This window comes from Cylas formicarius, unplaced genomic scaffold, assembly GCF_029955315.1.
Source record: "Cylas formicarius isolate icCylForm1 unplaced genomic scaffold, icCylForm1.1 PGA_scaffold_2__14_contigs__length_35257938, whole genome shotgun sequence".
In the NCBI taxonomy this organism is placed as follows: Eukaryota; Metazoa; Arthropoda; class Insecta; order Coleoptera; family Brentidae; genus Cylas; species Cylas formicarius.
Window position 1 is genome coordinate 13,808,938 of NW_026844319.1, and position 19,996 is coordinate 13,828,933.

General features: G+C 34.5%; 1 protein-coding gene across 2 annotated transcripts in view; it reads left to right on the forward strand.

Moving 5' to 3' along the window:
* LOC132698414 (heterogeneous nuclear ribonucleoprotein L) overlaps positions 1–19,996 on the forward strand; it is a 247,396-nt gene that overhangs the window by 84,177 nt on the left and 143,223 nt on the right. For both annotated transcript variants that reach the window (XR_009618369.1, XM_060664455.1), the window contains exon 5: positions 13,016–13,076. Coding sequence is in view for 1 of the 2 variants with exons in the window: in XM_060664455.1 (XP_060520438.1) it covers positions 13,016–13,076 (61 nt within the window). In the remaining variant the exon portion in view is untranslated. The remainder of the gene's footprint in view (positions 1–13,015; positions 13,077–19,996) is intronic.

Here is a 19,996-nt window from a genome sequence, read left to right on the forward strand (position 1 = left end):
TCTTTATCTTCTTTTCTTCACTTTGCAGTGATTCAAAAACTTCATCTTTCGCGCGTAATATCCGCGTCGAACATCTCGCGAAAATAAAACCGGCGACTAGTTATTTGTCGGGAACGGTATTAAAGCCTTTAAAGCGTCGCGACGATTAAATATAAACATAACACGCCGTGTTTTGTTGGGTTGAGGCAGTACGCATATTTGTCAACACAATAGCCGATAAATTAAAGTTTATTAAAATCGGGACGTTGGTAAAACGGACACTATAGCTATCTAACGGTGATTTGTGGCGTCGTTTAAATCACAATTTCGCAAGTGTGTCGTCTTTTAGCGTCGGCATCCATTAAAGGCGGATGCCGTCGAATTGGGCGTCTGGCCAACTCGCATGAATGTGTGTGTGTATATTTGTACGTATCGGCATATAAAATGCGTGTTTTACAACGCTTATTCCGGATGCTTTTGTTTTGCCGGCAGCGACGTTGCCGCGTTTGACTTCGGCAGCGTTTTTTTTTTGGTCCTTCGAGCTGGATAGACCATGAAGGAGTCTTCGTAGCGCCGTAAAAAGGGCAACCTAATTATCGTAAACGCATTCAGTCGATCGCGTCGGTTAACGACACGACTCTAAAACGTTTAACAGTTCTTTGGAGCGTTTAATTACGCGAGATTGCGAACGGTTTCCCGAATTTTCCAAAATTGATGCGGACATCCCGTAGCGGAGGTTAATTATATTCCCTTGTCGGTGCCAAGAACGAGTCTGTTAACGATTAGAACTATCCGCTGTATCCAGACGGTTTTGCGTAAAGAGAATATTGTTGTTAATATTATTAAATTTACGGTTCAGCCAGAAGTTATGAATTGGCAAAATGGCACTGTACGACTGTATATATTATATAATGGTATTCAGGAAAGATGACGATTATGTTAGCAATGCTAGCAAGTCGTCATCTTTCCTGATTTATTATATTGTGGAACACCTTAGATAATCGCCACCTAAGTCGCGAGTTTGAGTAGTTACCAAGTTTATATAGGGGTAAACCGCCATCAAAAATACGTATACTAATTGATAATAATGCGCCTAAATTTTAATTTTTAAACAACTTAATTGCTCTAATACAGATTAATTGACTTAGTAATGTTTCTAATACCCATGATTCTACTAATCTAATCCCTTACTATTACCTCCATTACGCACTAATCCCCTAATACTTATTTAAACGTTTGGGATCTTAGGTAAATAAAATTACTAAAAACTTGTTTTGAAGTTCTAATACGCCACCAATTAATCAAAATAACGATATGTAAATATATATTTTTTTTCTCGCATTGGCCAAACTTGTAATCTCGGGTGTAATAATGAGTTCGCGAAGCCGTTTGAAAAAAATTGCAGGTCTCAGTAATGGAGTTTAATCAATCAAACATTTCTACTTAGCAAGTTCCAGAACTTTCTTTACTCTTGCAAAGAATTTACTCAGTCTAAGCAAACCCACCAACCAACACGACAACGACTACGATATTTGAGAATTTTAGAAATACTCACAAAACTCTAGCCATGTTACTAGTTAATAGTTATACCGAAAGTTTTGGTTGCACTTGTTCGTAACCAAAACTTTCGGTATAACTATTAACTAGTAACATGGCTAGGGTTTTGTGAGTATTTCTAAAATTCTCAAAAAATATTGTTTGTTTGTAACCTATTATATAGCACTTGTAGAGCCATACGATAAATAAATAAATAAATAAATAAATAAAATAAATAAAGTTACGCAGTTGTAAGCTTTTCAAAACTATTTTAGAATAATTGTAGAAACATATAAGTTAACACTACGATAGATTCTGGAGTAAATTTTTACTAAGAATTTTTTTTTTCAATACGATTAATACCTAAAATTCCTTAATCATTACGACTAATACCTCGCTATTATTACTAGTACCACTATTTTCTTCACTAATTCTCTCGATAAATACCGTTAATTCTTCTACTGTTACCATTTAACACTCTAATTTTATTGACGCTCTGTAGCGATTTAATAGAAATCCTGCAACTTCCTAAGCCTAGAACGAAATTATATAGGTCATCTTATTTGTAAGAGCATGCAAACAAGCAATAAAACAAGTACAGGGTGAACTGAGATGGCTTTTACTTGATGAAAATCCATTTATCAAAATAAATAACAACTAAAAGGTCAGATTTTCACGAAATTATGTATTTTGACATGACAATTGTTTCGACAACACCGTGTCTTTATTAAATGTGATGTACAGGGTGGCCTATTTCTTATAGCATTAAAGCTTATCTTAGAATCCCTAAAAAATATGAAAAAAACTTAAAAAGTCAAAAGTTAAATATGTGCTTATATCTGCAGTCTGTTTGTATTTTGGTGGACAACTAACAATTTTCTTATTTTAAACAGAAAATCGAAAACCCTAGTACATGTTATTTCCAAGGAATTTCCTAGACCCTCCTTATTTCGCATGTGATATTTTCTGTCATTTTTGCGCGACTAGTTATATCTATTGATTTCTTCGTCTGAAAATTTTTGTTATACGAGGGTCGCTTGAAAAGTTTCCGACCTCACCGTGAAGATGGCGGCACTAGAAGCTATTGGTTGTAGTTGTACATCTCTTGTTACTTACTTACTAAAGTTTCGGCCATTTTGAAACCGTGGTTTTTAGTTAAGAGTCGTTGTGAGTGTTTTCGTGAAAATGGAAAACATGATTATAGAGCTGTTATAAAATATTTGATTTTGAAAGGAAATATGCCCACGCAAAATAAAGTTGCACCGTTGCACCGCAGTGAAATTTTGGGCAGCTAAATTTAAACGTGGCCGTAAGAGACGTCCACGACGTAACTACCGACGATAATATTGCTAAAGTTCATAAACTAGTGTTAAACAACCGTCGAATTAAAGTGAGGGAGATAGCAGAGGTTATAAAAATGTCAGAAAAACGTGTTTTTCTATTCCCTTCTGTAAAATACCGTCACCTTACCACGAGAGTTTCTTGTCCCACTGATTCGAGCTACTTCGGATATTTCCGGAATATTACCACACGGGTTTGGGAGCAATCTAATGTTTTCGGAGATTTTACCGCACGGCTTGAATTTTGACGTTTGTCAAGTCTGACGGTCATGTCAGTGTATTCGTGTTGATTTGCAAAAATGTACCCAAAAACTAAGGGTCGTAGAAAAAGTATAGTATACAATACGTTTGGTAAACTTTTTAAACATAATATACTATTGTCACATTTGAAATCAAGATTTAGGCATAAGAAAGCTGTCCGCATATTGGATGCCGAATTTACTCACGTTAGACCAAAAACATGTTCGGATGAACGTTTCCAATGCTCTGTTATCGCAGTTTTAGCGCAATAAATCCGAGTTTTTGGAGCCGATTAACTAGTGTAGATGAAACTTGGATACTCCATTGTACGCCTGAATTAAAAGTACAGTCAAAGCAGCGGACTCCAACAAGCAAAAACTGTTTTTTCAGCTGGGAAAGTGGTGGCGACTAGTTTTGGGATAGACATGGGTCATCGTAATCAAAATAAAAACCATCCTGTTTCACCAAGACAACGTTTACCTTAGCGGTTTCCATGGCGAAAATCCAGAAATTGCGGTTTGAACTGCTTGACCGCTTTACTCACCCGATCTAGCGCCAAAACTTCTTTTTGTTCCCTCATCTGAAAACTGCGCTCAGAGGATAAAGTTTTTTCTCAAATGAGCAGGTATTCATAGCATTTTTACAACTGAAATAGTTTTTTTCTACTCCCGTCTGTAAAATGCCTAATTACACACCGATCTAGCGTGCGGGAAGCGTCACTTACTATTTCAGTTTCCTTTCCCACAGGTCCGAGCCACTTCGGACATTGCGATTTTACCGCACGGGTTTGGGAGCAATCGGATGTTTTCAGAGATATTTCCCCCTTTTTGAATTTTGACGACCATGTCAGTAAATATATTCGTGTTGTTTGTACCCAAAAACTAACGGTCGTAGAAAAAGTATAGTTGCGACACGTTCGGTAAACTTTTAAGTCACTAGTTTATCAAACACTCGCTCCGCTGCTCTCCGCTCGTGTCAAATAAACTCGTGAATCAAATGCCGTTTATCGCACTTGGTGCATATTATACTATTATTGTCAAATAAAATACAATTTTTCCAATAGAAAGCGGTATATATACAGAGTCACCCTTGGTATGTGTTTTCATTAAAAGTGACGTTCAACGATTTTATAAATTAAAATTTGGTCGCACATAGACCACGAAAGTTCATCCTTCTGATAAGGAAAGCTACCCCAACCCCCAGCAAAAGTGAGACTAACCTGCAAACGTCAGTCTTGACGTGAAATTGAAAATGTCAGAAACGATAGAACTTGGGCATTATTATGCATGGAATAAGTTTTGAGGAATTCAGAAATATTTATGGTGTCCTTTTTAAAATAAGTAAATAAATATACTTTCATCCTGTATATACATAAAAATCGACATAATTGTTTTAAAAGTACAAGTGTATCGAAACAACTTTTGTTTTGCAGTCATCTAGAACACTTAAAATAAAAATTTAAAACTTTTCTTAAATATTTATTGCAATTATCTTCTATATTGTTTATTGTACTATTATTTTTTGCAGTATGCCTGATACAATAATTGGATTTTCTGTTGAGTGGAGTATATAATATTAATTCAATAGATAAATAATGAATATCCGAAACAGTTAATAATAACAAAAATTCATCTCATAGCTGAGTTATATAGCCATAAAAAATCGTTTTTAAAAATACGAGTTTTACATTTTCAAACAAAATTACTGCATGTTTTAGATGCATTCACCAAATATAGTAAAGCTGTTAGAAAAAACGCACCGTTCGTCACAAAATAAATTTTGAATTTGCACAACCGCTTTACGTTTGGCAACGTCGCGGATATTAGCAATTCCTTATCGATTTTTATTTCGCTTTCATTAACAACAATTTCTAATATCTTTTCGCCCCAATAAACACCACAAAATCCCAGATTGCGTATAAATTTGACGCCTTTTAAGTGACAATAGACTTAATCATCCCATTGTCTCGATGCGTTACCGTTGTTGTCTTTTGTGTTTATTTAAATTGAAGCCACATTTACATGGGTAATTTGGACGTTTGACACGTTAGGCTACTGTCGATGTTTCGGCGACTTCTGAATGCAGAAGCAATATATTACTCCTGGTTCTTTGATATGTCCGATTAGGATTTTCGGTAACTTATAAATTCATAACGTTTTCGATTTTCGCATTAAGTCTAATTTTATTTCGATGAAAATTGCAATTCATAGTCAACTATGTAACGAATAACAACAAAAACTATTCAAGTCTGGAGAAGTTTCTGCATTTTATGATTGATCATTTTTATAATTTAGACAAATCAATATTTCCACCGACTTCTGACGAAGTAAGTGTAGTGTACATAATCTTAGTAAATATTTATGTAAAAATATTAAACAAATAATTTAATTTTGACAAAAATACAAAAAAATAAATCAATCGTTATTTTAAGGCAAGAGGTTCGATACGCTGCAATTTAGTTAGGCATCCATAGTATGAAAGGGATTTTTTAGCAAATTAAGTAAACTTTTTCGTATTTTTTAACTTTTAAAGGCGCTCAGTGAGAAGTTTATTGCAGAGTTTACTGGCAGCACTACCTTACCTGGCAGCTACCTTAGCCAGCCTGTGCCAAGACAAGGAGGTTAAATGCATAATTAAAGTTTCAACTTCAAGTACGTGAGCAACACATTCTCTCCAACTGTTCGGTTGTATTAATTCACACTTAATTACCTCAATTTTTTTGTTTTGTTCTTGGAAGTTGCCTCTTTGAAATCTAGTTACTAAAATTTATAAGTGAAGAATAAGAGTTTTTTAAATGTACGAAGTAAGCTCTTTGAAACCATTACTAAATATTTAATCCTCCCCAGATTGGCTTTATGAGGGGGAGCCTACCGAACATAATTTAATTCCATAAGTTGACTTGTTGGGGAGTTTATTTACACAGACTTTTCCAACGTCTTTGACAGGGTCCTCATACGAAAATTTATAACAACCAGAGTTGTTTTAAAAACTATTTGCAGGGCAGCTAGTGCGGATTCAAGTCCAAATCCATCGATGATTTTTAACCTATTTACAAATGATATGATGGTTGAAGATGGTTTTAAAATTATCTTTTCTACTGATCTGAGATAATCTTAAGTTGTTTTCCAGGGTTGGGTCTCCCAAGGATTTCTGTTTGTCTGTAGTCAGATCTGGATAGATGATCAAATGACCTTTTTTACGTCCCAAAATCGCTTTTTAACTTCAAAATAACGTTAGATACTTACTCCAACTTACATTCCTCATTTTCGAGAAATGAATTCAAATAATCTGCTTAGGATTTCCATGATCTTTCGTCTCTCAGGTATCTGTTTGTATTATGCATTAGTTTGTTCCCATTTGAAACATGCATGTGTGGTCTGAAAATCCTTCTCATGCACTAAACACTAAGAGCGTCGAAACCTTCCAACGCAGATTTCTGCGACAAGTATCGAACTTTTAATGAGTACATGGCTTATTCCGAACTTCAGCATTACTTGAGATTAGCATCCCTCGAGTCACGCCGCAAACGTCATGATTTGAATTTACTTTACATTATTTCCTATAATATTGCAACACAAGTTTGTTTTAAATACATAAAAATAATAAATTGTTCGTACCTTATAGACTGAATATTGAATATTACTGCGACTGGCTGTTACGGCATCTGGGAAAATTGCCTAAGTAATTGTTTTTCTGTACTAAAGAAATTAACAAGCCTTGAAAGGTGGGATTATCAAATAAGTTATTAATTTTTAACAGCACGTGGAAGTTATGACGAATTCTTTTGCTTGGAAATGGAAGGAGATAATTTAGGGGTTAGTAAAAAGTAATAATTTCATGTGTAAAGAATTTGACTTTGACTTGACCAAAGAATAAACAATTTCTGAGGAAAAATCCCACACTGTAATCAGTATACGAATATAAAGAGTCTATATTAGAAATCAACGTGTTATGTAGTTTTCAAACCGGAAATGTCATTCACTAGTCGTTATAATAATAGTAATGCTAATCATAACAACAATAATAGAGGACTTGACTTGACAAAAGAAACAAAAAACATTTATTATATTATATTATTTATATCAGAAAATAACGATATGAAATTTACATACTTATATAGAGCATTTCTTATAAAGGTGCATTAAAAGGTATAAAAGGTATATAAAAGTATAACTACCAGTTTAGGAATTGGATATTCCTATTTATTAATGCCCGCAAAATCTGAATTGCACACAGAGCAACCAGTCTCCTTAATTTTGTGAATTGGCATCACAGTCTCTCTATTTTGTCATTGCGCCCATTCTTCATATCTCGTAAAAGTTTTCAAACAGTTTTTCTTTTCCTAAAGTATCACTTGCAAATCAGTCCAGTAAAAAATGTTTATTAGTCTTTGTTTTATAATCTGCATTCAGCCTAAGTCCGTGTCACAAAGTCATTTGCTCAATTTTTATCCTACTTTTTTCTTAATTAATAAAATTGATTATTTTGCTGCGGAATGTTAATTACTTATGTCGTTAACCGAGTCATTAACCTAGTCATTGTGTGTTATCGACAATCCGGTACAAAAGCCATTGCTCCGAAATAGTTTTTTTTTAATGAGCTGCTAAAAGGTGTACGACATGGTATACAGAAAAGGTAACCTTCGTCCGATATTTGCCAAGGATTAACGAAATTTATTCAAAATTTCGTGCCAGTTCGTTTTTTTTTTGCAAAATCATTACATACATTACTGTCGTTGTACGAATAAATCCGCACGCTCTTTGGCACAGAAACGGCATCAATAATAAAAAAGGAAACGCAATAAAATACAATAAAAAAACGCTCATCAGGTCGCTGATCCTTCCAGCAATAATTTATAATATCAGAATGGATCTTGTTTTGGCAAGCATATCAAAATAACGTGAACCGTGATTCACGTTTATTATTATTACTCCCACGGGATTCGAAAATTTCCGAAATAGTTTGGTTTATGCGTTTAGACAATATGTCGCGGAAAAATTTCTTTGATCTTTTATTTAGATTTACTCGCTTCGACACGTACCCGTTGCGAAAGTTCGTTTTCGCCTTTCCATTCATATTGTGAAGCCTATGAGTTTTTTATATGTTGTCAAACCGCAGAAAAAATATTTCGAAAACGCCTCCGAAACAAATATGTATATATCAGCTTTTTGACATTCCATTTAGGCCCAGAGCTGTGTAATTTTCCTCCATTTGATTCTATCTCTTGCTATTTTTCTCCAATTAATAATCCTTCTCTGTCGTAAATTTTCCTCCACTGCTTCTTGGTATACCCCGTGTATTCTTCCCCTTTGGTTGTTTCCATGATAGTCACAGAAAAAGAAAATAGCAGACTACTAGGCCCCAGGAAGTCATGCAAAAAGTTTGAAAAAACTATTGTGTCAATAACATTTTTAACTTTAGGCACTCCAAAGTCAGACGACTCGTGTATTTGGCAGGTTTGATGATGAGATTGTTGTTATATTCGTTTTGGTCTGTTAACAGCTGGTCGCTTGATATAGTGAAGACGTTAATGTTACTACGTAATTTACAGGCTGTCTTACGTAGTATTTTTCACTATAGAATGTTCCAAAATCTTGTCTTAAACGCCTAAATTAATTAGACGAAATTTAAAAATTTAAGATTTCCAATTTTCTGCGCTCTAAAATACAATACTACAAACTATAAACGAAATGTGCAGATATCAGTTCATTATGTCAAAACTTGTAACACTGCTAAATTAGGGTCACACTAATTTACATACAATAGAAAGACTAGTTTGGCGAATAAATTTTATTATTTAAATTACATAGTTTATTATAATAATCCATATAATAATAATTATGCATGATTATAATTATATAGATGGGCAGATAATTGAGATATCAATTAAAGATCAAGCTAATAACAACTTATTGAGCAGTAAAAATAATATGAAAATGGATAAATTGCAATAAAAATTAATATTGAAAAAAATCTACTAGGTATTTGCAGCAGTAAATTTTAGTTTTCATGTTTCGAGAAGGAAATTGTTGTCCGGAGAAATTATAGGGGACTCTACAGTGTTTCCTCTCAAGTTATCAGCTTCCCACATTCTGTATCAATGTTCTGCGCACTTACTACATTTTTTATAATCCACTGTCTTTGTTCCCTTTTTCGTCTTTTCTATTAAAAGTTATTTTCTGGTCTGAGTTTTTTTCTAGCCAAAATTCATTCCCTTCAAAGTTTTTGACAATGGCAATAGGTGGAACGAAATCACTCTTTTTTATTTCAGAAATTATTTTTTCCAAGCTAGGTATTTCCTTACAGTACAACCAGGGTTTCTTCCGATGGGAGTCTTTTTATCCTCATTTATTACAGTTTCTGTTCCTCATGTATTTTTCTTAGGTTAGTGGGTCCCTCTTTCTCACAAGTCCGTATATTGTTCTCTGTCCAACTCCAGTCATATTCGAACACAATTTGACCATTTTTGCAATTCCCAAGGTTTAGTTTTGGTAGCGAAGAGCTTTGAACACATTGAGAATAATACATTTCTCATTTTTCGAAAGCGCAGTTTTACTAGCCCATTTCTTAGCAACTAAATCAGAGACACTAGCCATTGTCAAAAATGAACTTTGCTACTAACTTCTTCTTCTCCTTTTTCTTCTTCTTCTACCTTTTCAACATTCCCTGCTGGATATAGACCTCCCTTTTTCTCCTCCACTCTTCCTTATCTGTGGCCTTCTGAATCCATCCATGTCCTGGAAGTTCTATCGATGCTTGTCCATCGTCTGTGATCTTGCCTGGCACTGTGTCCTGCGCAGGCCCAGTTGAACTATGCAACTCTCTCTATTACGTTATCTACCTTCGTTCCACTTTTGATCTCTTCATTACGTATATGGCCGCAAAGGTTGATGCCCAGCATGAGTTTCTCTGGTGCTCTTCGTGTTAAATTGAGTTGGGAGCACACAGGTATCGAAGATAAATCGTGATACGCATTTCAGATTTATGGGTATTTTAGGATTTTTAAAATCGGTGTTAAATTTGCCAGTAGCGGCCCAAGTCATTCAAATTCTTCTCTTGGTTTGTTTCGGCAAATCTATTCTTCCACCCTTTCGATTAATTTGATTGTCTATTCGTATCTGTGTTATTTCTGATATGTTGTTTGTTAGGTTCATTGTCATGCCTAGCCTCTCCGAGGCTATTGTCAGTGCGAAGAATATTCCTCGCAACTCTGCCAAGTCTCAGCTTATTAGCTCGATGTCGTCCGCAAAGCGGAGATGACTTAGAGGCAATAAATATTTATACTGATAATACTCGTTAATATAATTCCAATTTTAAACACTAAGGCTACCGGCGGTTCTACCTGTCACTCTGGGGACCCTTGACAATCGTCATAGGTAATGTACTACGTCTATGTAATACTGTTATAACCACTAAATTTTACTATTTGTTCGGTTTTGATTTAAACCTCTTTTTTATTTATTTTTATTTGGTATAAATATTATTATTAATAATTGATTTAGATTTTTTTTGTTTTCGTTTTTGGGAAAGCATTTTCTGTTTCATGTTTCATGAACTTTGTTTACAAATTCTAATAATTCTCACACTACTAGCAGTCTCTATAGGTTTCGTTTCGCATTACTGCTTTTTATGTCTAAAGAAGATCATCAAACAGCGCGTTTTTGAGTTAAACACACAAAATCAAATTTTGAAAAAAAAAAACAGAAAAGTGAACGCTCTCGCGCGTTGATCGTCAAACCAACAACACGTACCGGTTTTCGGGAGTGAAACAAATTTATTTTTCGACACTATAATTTACCATAGTGACCTCGGTATGTCCCTCACGAAGTAAGTCGTTAAAAAAAAAGAATAGATGAAAAATTTTAAAATACAGTCAGTCCATTAGGCAATCCAAACAAATGCGCTATCGAGGTGCATTAAACACTGTTGAATAATGATCTATAACTCTATCATATATATCATATATCAGTATAGATGTCCGTATTTAGAAAAAATAATTTGCAAGTCAGAAATGCAAAAAAATATGAAAAGTTCAATTTTAAAGCACTTCAAAAGTGAGGAGCGTTTGAAAAAAACCGAAAAGTGAACGCTCTCGCGGGTTGATCGCCAAACCAACAACACGTATCGGTTTTCGTTAGTAAAACAAATTTATTTTTCGACACCATAATTTACCATAGTGACCTCGGTATGTCCCTCACGAAGTAAGTCGTTAAAAAAAAGAATAAATGAAAAAAATTTAAAATACAGTCAGTCCATTAGGCAATCCAAACAAATGCGCTATCGAGGTGCATTAAACACTGTTTAATAATGATTTATAACTCTATCATATATATCATATATCATATATCAGTATAGATGTCCGTGTTTAGAAAAAATAATTTGCATGTCAGAAATGCAAAAAAATATGAAAAGTTCAATTTTAAAGCACTTCAAAAGTGAGGAGCGTTTGAAAAAAACAGAAAAGTGAACGCTCTCGCGGGTTGATCGTCAAACCAACAACACGTATCGGTTTTCGTTAGTAAAACAAATTTATTTTTCGGCACCATAATGTACCATAGTGACCTCGGTATGTCCCACACGAAGTAAGTCGTTCAAAAAAAAAGTAAATTAAAAAAATTAAAGTACAGTCAGTCCATTAGGCAATCCAAACAAATGCGCTATCGAGGTGCATTAAACACTGTTTAATAATGATTTATAACTCTATCATATATATCATATATCATATATCAGTATCGATGTCCGTGTTTAGAAAAAATAATTTGCATATCAGAAATGCAAAAAAATATGAAAAGTTCAATTTTAAAGCACTTCAAAAGTGAGGAGCGTTCGAAAAATACAGAAAAGTGAACGCTCTCGGGGGTTGATCGTCAAACCAACAACACGTATCGGTTTTCGTTATGTACCATAGTGACCTCGGTATGTCCCACACGAAGTAAGTCGTTCAAAAAAAAAAAAAAATTAAGTAATTTAAAATACAGTCAGTCCATTAGGCAATCAAACAAATGCGCTATCGAGGTGCATTAAACACTGTTCAATAATGATTTATAACTCTATCGCATTCAGAAACAAAGTATAGGTCCTTGTTTAGGAAAAATAATTTGCAAGTCAGAAATGCAAAAAAAAATGAAAAATTTCAAATTTAAAGCACTTCAAAAGTGAAGAACGTTTGAAATTTTCAGAAAATTAAGCGCTCCGTACTTTGATATGATGAAGGTATTACGTTCAGGTTATTAAATGTGTTCTTGGCACATTCGAGTTATGATAAAAACTTGCGAGATTTAAATCGAACTTTTGGTAATTGGCATTAATGAGCCGAGAGTAAAGGGCGTGCGAGGGGGTGGTGTCCATTAAACACACCTACGACGTTCAGCGCTTCTTCGAAATCCATATTGATGTCAACGGAGATATCCGACTGTTACTTAAAGCTCGTCGTTCAGTTGTTTGCGGAATATTTTCTAATTTATATTCAGCGACGAAGAGGGCTTTTAGTAATTCGAATGAAAATTAGGTGCACGCAAGCGAAATGTGCCACGATGTCAAAAGTTGTCGGACGCAGGGCTGGAAAGTTGTAGTTTTAATAGCCTATCCAAAAAAGAAGTTCTGACCGAAATAATGCGATTTAAAAGTCGAGGCGTTTTTTTTTAATCATTTGAAAGAGCCGGCGGATTGTTAATTCGTAACCGAAATAGTTAGAGTTGGTAAATTAAACGTTTCTCGCGGAACTAATAGGAGTATATAAGTTCGCCGGAGCGGAAATTGGAGTTTTTATTTAGGATAAAACTTTTAAGTAGGATAAATTTACCTGAGCATAAATATTTTCCAGTTCTATTCAAACGAGATCACTCTTCGGCGAGACGAATTAACGCTACTCTCCTAAAACGTGTTTCGTGTAGTTTAAAATGCTTGTTTGTTTGTTGTAGCCTGAAAAATTGAACGTCCACAAGAATGACTCGGAGAGTTGGGACTACACGCTGTCTCCAAGTAAGTGATTTTTCATATTATACCGATCTATGTCTTCGTTTGTTTCCTCATATTGCTTTTGAAGTTCGTAGTTATCGATTGCAAGTATTTAAGACAGGTATGGGCAACCTTTGACATGTTGCGGGCCAAACTTTAATGTGCAAATACGTTCACGGCAGGCGTTCAGAAATTGGTGTTTATAGATATCAATGAAATAGTACGACATTGTCCTCATAATACAATATAATAAAAAGAATAGTTACAACATTATAATTAGTTCTTGAAATTTCAAATTGTTACAATTTGCGAAAGTTTAATAGCGACGCCGAAATTAATGAGACACTTGAGCTTGAATTTGAAAAACTGTCGATGCCGACGTGATACAAAGAATTTTCTTTTTCATTATTGAATAGAACTGTTCGCCTTTATAAGTACTGCCAAGCAACTCCTCATTTTCAGATTTTAGTAGTTAGTGAGTTTTCTTGAATTTCAATCAACTCCATTTGAAATTGTATTGGAGCATTTTGTAAACTATTCTTTAAGTTGAAACAGTTTTTCATGTTTTTAGAATCGCTAAAGCTCTTCGACAGTAACTTAAGTTCTTTAGCAATATAATAAGAGAGCATGGTGCCTACCACAAGCGGATTTTGTTCTGAAACGTTTTCAAATGACTGTACAAATCATTTACTAACTGTCCTTGTTTTTGATTTTGATATTGAAATCATTCAAGTAACCGGTAAGCAAAACCACAAATGCTCCAATCCACTGACTAATCAGTAATTAATCTTTTATTTGCATAAAATCCTCTATCTTATTTCTGAGCTCTTAAAACCGTTTCAGCGTTTTGCCTTGGCTTAACCATCTTTACAAATTGATGGTTAAGCCCTCGAGATCGAATAAAATTGATATTTTTTTTTTCAAAGAAACTTTTACAGGCCACTGTAGTGCGGCTCTAAATCAATCACTTCCTCAGTAACAGTGAACTCTTTATCAACACCTCGAATAAATATAGGCAATTGAGCTGTTAGTCAACCTCCTTCGGCATGACTTTTCTAATTTTGAACAAACTGTAAAACTAGCTTTGACAACATTATCATGTTGTGTTCTTTGTTCATGAAACATTTGCTGCTGTTTTTCCAAATTTTCGCTAAGCTTCTGTCCTGTCAGTAAGTGGAGCATTGGATGCTTAATAGGATAATGATGCCTCTTTATATTGGATTTTTTATCACTGAAATGGATTCATTTCACAGCAAACAAGTAGTGTTCTCATTGTGATGTCCATTTTTCTTGAAACTGTCATCATTTTTTCGTTTCTCTAATCTTCTTTCTATAGTGCCATACAGGTTCCTGCTTGCTTCCTTCTCTATTTAGAGCTGCATTCTGCAATTCTCCAGGATAGTTTATTTCTTTCTTGAAGAATAAGACGGTGAAAGTGATAACGTTGGCTACGTATTATATGGCCCAAGTATGCAAACTTGCTTTTTTTGATTCTACCGAAGAGTTCTGCTCTTCGAAGTACTTCTTCGTCTTTTACGTGATCAATCCAGGGTATTTTTAGCATTATTAGTTTTAGGAAGGTTACTCGTGCTTGTTCAATTCTGGGTTTTATTTCTTGGTCTGGGTTCCATTGATTGGAAATAAGATGCATCCTTGTCTGATGCATTTTTTTATACCAAATTCTTGTTCCTGAGTTACTTAAACCAATCTCTGCCTTTTGATTCCAGTACGTTTCTTTCTACCAGACATAATTTTCGTTTATTTTTCGTTCGGTAAAAAAAAACTGTAGTAAACACTCAAGCTACACAAAAAGCCACAAAGCAAATTATGTTCCAGGCAAGGAATTTTCAATTAAGGTGAGAAGGTTTGATTCCAGATTCTGGGATTTTAATATATCTGAAATGATGTTGAGAGTTTCAGGAATACGCACTTTGTCGAAACTAACTAGAATATCTTTTAAATCTAATATAATGCTTGTTAATTGTTCAATGAATTAAGTACGAAACTATCAGTTTTCCCTGTAAAGGGTTTTAGTAAGGAAGCTAGATATTTTGGTAGAGAATATGTTGTTGAACCAATGGTGCTGACAATAAGTCGGTAGGGGTAATCCTGGTTTGTGAATCTTTGGGAGTCCGTAGAGACGACAAATTTTAGAGTCATGAGTGCTGACAGATAGCGATGAAGCCTTAATAACAGATTTAAGGTTGCGTTCCATAGATGACGTAGGATCTTTTTTATGATCTGTCTGTAAGAATTTCTTGAATCTTTTCCTGATATTCATTTGTACTCATGACCACCGTAGCATTTCCTTTATCTGCTTTTTGGATTATGATATCGGGATTAGATTTTAGACATGTCATTTGCTTTTTCAGATGACAGTTTGTTTGGGAAAGACTTGACATTTGAAATGATTTCCCCTTTTGGGATAATACGTGGGACAAGGACGAAGTTGGACCCTTTTGAAAGAACTGATTTTTCCGTGTCTAAAAGTTGGTGCGATGATACATTTATTAGAGTGTTTGGTAGTTGAGAAGTTTGATGGTTTTCCTAGTGTTGTTTAGTTTTTCATATTTCTGAATGTAATTTTTTCAGCTTTGTCATGAATCATGTTTGAAAGGGTGTCGATCTCGGATGGGGACAAGATGGAAGCAATTTCAAGGTGTAGAGACAAAAGCCTTATTGATTTGGTCTATTTCCTTACGGGTATGATGAATTATTTCTCGAAGTAAAGCGAAACTAGATTTTCGAAGAATTTTATAAGCGGATAAAGTTTTGACGTAATGGGATATTTTAAGAAAATTGAGGATAACGTTATGGTTAGTTTAGTTAGTTATGGTCCCTACAACGTATCAACAAGGCCAGTGTACAGAGTAATCTTACCAGTTTCAGTCGATGATCTTCTTCTAACTTTCTGCTTTTGCGCTTGATGTTCTCTCCCTAAAGGCTTGTTAATTTTTTAAAGAAACTTTCACAGGGTACTGTAATAGTTTTTACAAAACTTCTGAATTCCTTCTGCGTCGGTTTTTGCTGAGTCGAACTTGCTAACGTTTCGCCAATCATCCTGTTGGCTTCTTCAGATCTTGACAGAGCCGTAAAACTATCTCAGCCCGAGTCACTGAACTCAGAATTACAACACCTTTTCTCTGCTCTTCTCTCTAATAATTTCGACATTAAAGATATTAAGCGTTCCTTCGCAAAATACACTTCACCACAACCTTCCAGTAGCAATGAGGCCGAAAGCAATGTTACACTTGCCATTGTGGTCCTTCCTTGCATTCAAAACATCACTGACCACATATCAAAAGTTCCAAAGAAATGTAGCGTCAAAACCACTTTCCCAAAAATCTCTCATCATCTTCGATCCATCAAAGGCAAAATTCCATTTGAGATGCCAGGAGTTTAAAGCATTCCATTCATACGATAAAGAATACATTGGAGAGACCAGGCGAAAAATATAAACTAGTCTCAAAGGACATGAAAGAGCCTTAAGACTAAAACAAATTTATAGAAATCTATAAACAATCTAACAATCTTAACTGCGACTCAGGTCTTTTTACCTGTCATCAATATGGGAATTCAGCTCCGCCCGTCTCATACAATATATAAGCAGGTACAGAGTAAAATGCGAGACAGTTTCAGTCAAGCTCTGAAGAAGCCAACAGGATGATTGGCGAAATGTTAGCAAGTTCTACTCAGCAAAAACCGACGCAGAAGGCGCAGATAGAGCACCAGACACTTATTAGAAATCTTTTTGAAAATAACGCCAAATTTTAAAATTACAGGAGGATATATTATAAATAATATTAAATACTTATTACTACAAATTGATATATCAAATATGGTCTTCTTCTTGGGTACACATGTTTAGTCTTTTTGGTATATTTTCTTCCTTGGCATAAACGCTTCCTGAATTCTATTTTCTATATCTTTTAGTGGGGAATTTACATAAACACATAAAAGAAATTTAGCGGTGTGATCAAGGGTGCCATCAATGAATCCACCTCTACTGTTATGTAGTAATGGGCGGAGCTCTATCTTGCTAAAACCACATTTTTAGAACTCAATCTTCTTGAAGAAGTTGAGGTAAATCATTTTTCAAAAAGTTTAGATATCTAGGCCCGTTAGATGGTTCGTGAAAAAAAAATACCCTAATAACTTAACTGCACTATTACTGTGGAATTGCTTTCATCGGAAAACATTATTTTAGTCAAAAAATTTGAATCGGCCTCTATTACTTCATTTATAACGGTGCAGAAGTTTACCGTTTGTTCAAAATCACGGTCTAGAAGTTCTTGGTGTTGTTTCATGTGGAAGGGATAATTTTTGTGTTTTTTAGTGATGCGATTAACGTTAGATTGGGATGTATCATATAAGCCAGCAATTTGACGGCTACACACTTTGGAATTATCTTCAACTGGATGTAAAACTTCCAATTATTTTTCTCATTCGTAGCATTCCGGTTTACTACTTTTCTAGATTGTCTAGTTGGTATACCTCCATTAGGATACTTAGCCTTGTTAAATCGTACTACTCGCAAAGCTTAGCTCGCACAATAAATTTTATGAATTGATTTAGTCAGGTTAAAATTTGACAATGTCATTTTGTGACGCAAAGTTGTAGGTTTTTGTTAGATTTTTTATAACAAGTAATAATTTGTATGGTGTGCCATTGAAGAAAATCGAACACCCCGTAACGTCTAATACAAATTCCGCGATTGAGTGATTACCTTCTAAGTATTTTTTTGCAATTATGAGAACTAGTATTTTTTAGAAAACTTAAAATATTGGAACAACTATTACGTTTAGGTATGTGTTGTTGTGAATAAAAAAGATGAATTTCAAAACGAATTCGAAAGACAATTTGAAAATAGGGTCTTTTAAAAAATATAAGTTTTATTCGCCACGCTTTTTTGAGCCAATCTGCATTCTTTAAAATAGTTTTAAATTGTACACCCTAACAATCTTGACAACTTTTGTATTTACCATTTTCTCATAATTTTTGAAACCAATGCACTTATTATTTTGATTATTATATACTGACACATCAAGCCTAAGCGAGTTCCCGCTCCCTGCCGTATTTTGGCAGTGTCGCACGGGATTGGAATTCGAAACAGTACTCGCTCGCTTCCCCTGCCTACGAAACGGATGTAAATCGGTTAATTTGACAAGCGTGTAAACCGCAATATACCGATCCATCAAGACTTGGCAACAAGTTTTCGGCCGACAGTGATAAGTTCTCGGGGATTACGGTTTCGTGTATGGAAAATTAACGCACCCTTGTGTCCGCCCTGCGCCTCGGTTGAATCCGCGCAGTTAATATCTTCCATGGTCTCTAGTCGATCCGCTTCTTGAGCCTAGAGTCTGAGGTTTCGAACGATGCAGAGATTTTAAGAAAAAAATGACGCGACTGATTGCTGCGGCGATCTCGTTACGCACGGGAATCTTCCACTCGCAATTTCAGCTCATTTCGTTTGGAATATTATTTAACGTTAGGTATTTTTAATACAAGCAAAGTTTAAGGAATCTACCGTTATTGTCGTAAAGACTTGGAGTGACAGGTCTTATGTCTAACGGGCCAAGAGAAAATTAATGTCGATTGCGTCCTTCTCTGCTTCTTGAAAATAAAAAAGTTAGAGTAAAAAGCTCGGGACTAAAAACATACACGATAGTGTGACATAAAGTGAGTGACGTATTGAATGTTTTAAAATGTTAGTCTTGCACAAATAAACAGATAATAAATAAGAGAATAACTTAAAAAAAAGCAAAATATTTGAGTTCCACGAGAAGGTTGGAATATATTTTGCTTAATTGTCTAAAATGGCCAGTAGACAAATTATGGGAACAAAGTGCAGTTTTTTCTGATTTATAATATCTACAAAAACAAATAAAAACAAAATAATGTCGCCACCTTTTCGTTTTCAATGTTTTGAAAGTAAATACGAAACCTATCAAGCACTTCTACGGCTAAGGCTATCACAAAATACACTATAAAAAGCTACAATCTCAATATGTTTGACACTTAAACATCACCATTATAATTTTTGCTAATTTGTTTTTCCAAAGCACACTTGGATGCGGCACTATTTCGAGTTTTTGTTTCTTTTACTATTATTATAAGTTAGTAAAAAGATATCAAAATACGTATTATTATATTTTGTATTTTTTAGAAATAATTACTTTCTTAATTTTAGAACGAACCAGAATTTAATCCTTTGGATATTCTTTTTTTTACGAAATATGTTTTTGTATTTTTACGATATTTTAATAGTACATGTACTATATTTGGGACATTATATATCCGACATTAAATATTGGTGAAACTTTATTTACAACACTGGTAATAAATAAGTGCAGGATTGGTAATTTAAGAAAAAACCATAAGTGGAAGTTTCTTTGAAGTATGCTTATTTAAACAGTGTTTTTAAGTTAAAAGATCCATTTTGCAATAAAAGGCATATTGCGTTAAATGCGTACATGGTCTGATAAATGAGACAACCACTTTTTAAAATTTCCGATTAATGGCTTTTCTCATATTTTATATTTTTTGAGAAATATTTCGTTACCTAATTTTAGTCTATTCTATGGAAACAATAATAGCGAAGCTTTAAACCAGGATGTAATTTTGGGCGATTTTCTTAAAAACTTATTTTTGGAACCATTCTAAATAGAGATAGTTAAGGGTCCTATAGATCCAGCATTTTAGACTTTAGACGCTCTTTTTTTTAACGAAACATCGCAAGGGTCGTGACGTGTGAACGTCGAATCATCACGACAGTAGTAAAAGCAATTCCACCTCCATCGTTTTTTTTTGTTCCTTTTGTTTGAGAAGCTATTCGGACTCGCAGACTGGCAGCTTCTTCATTGTTCCGTTTACGATTGCGGAACAAAATGCACCGTCATCTTTAACGCGGTTTCGTTTTCCTCTACGCGAAAAGAAAGATCGAC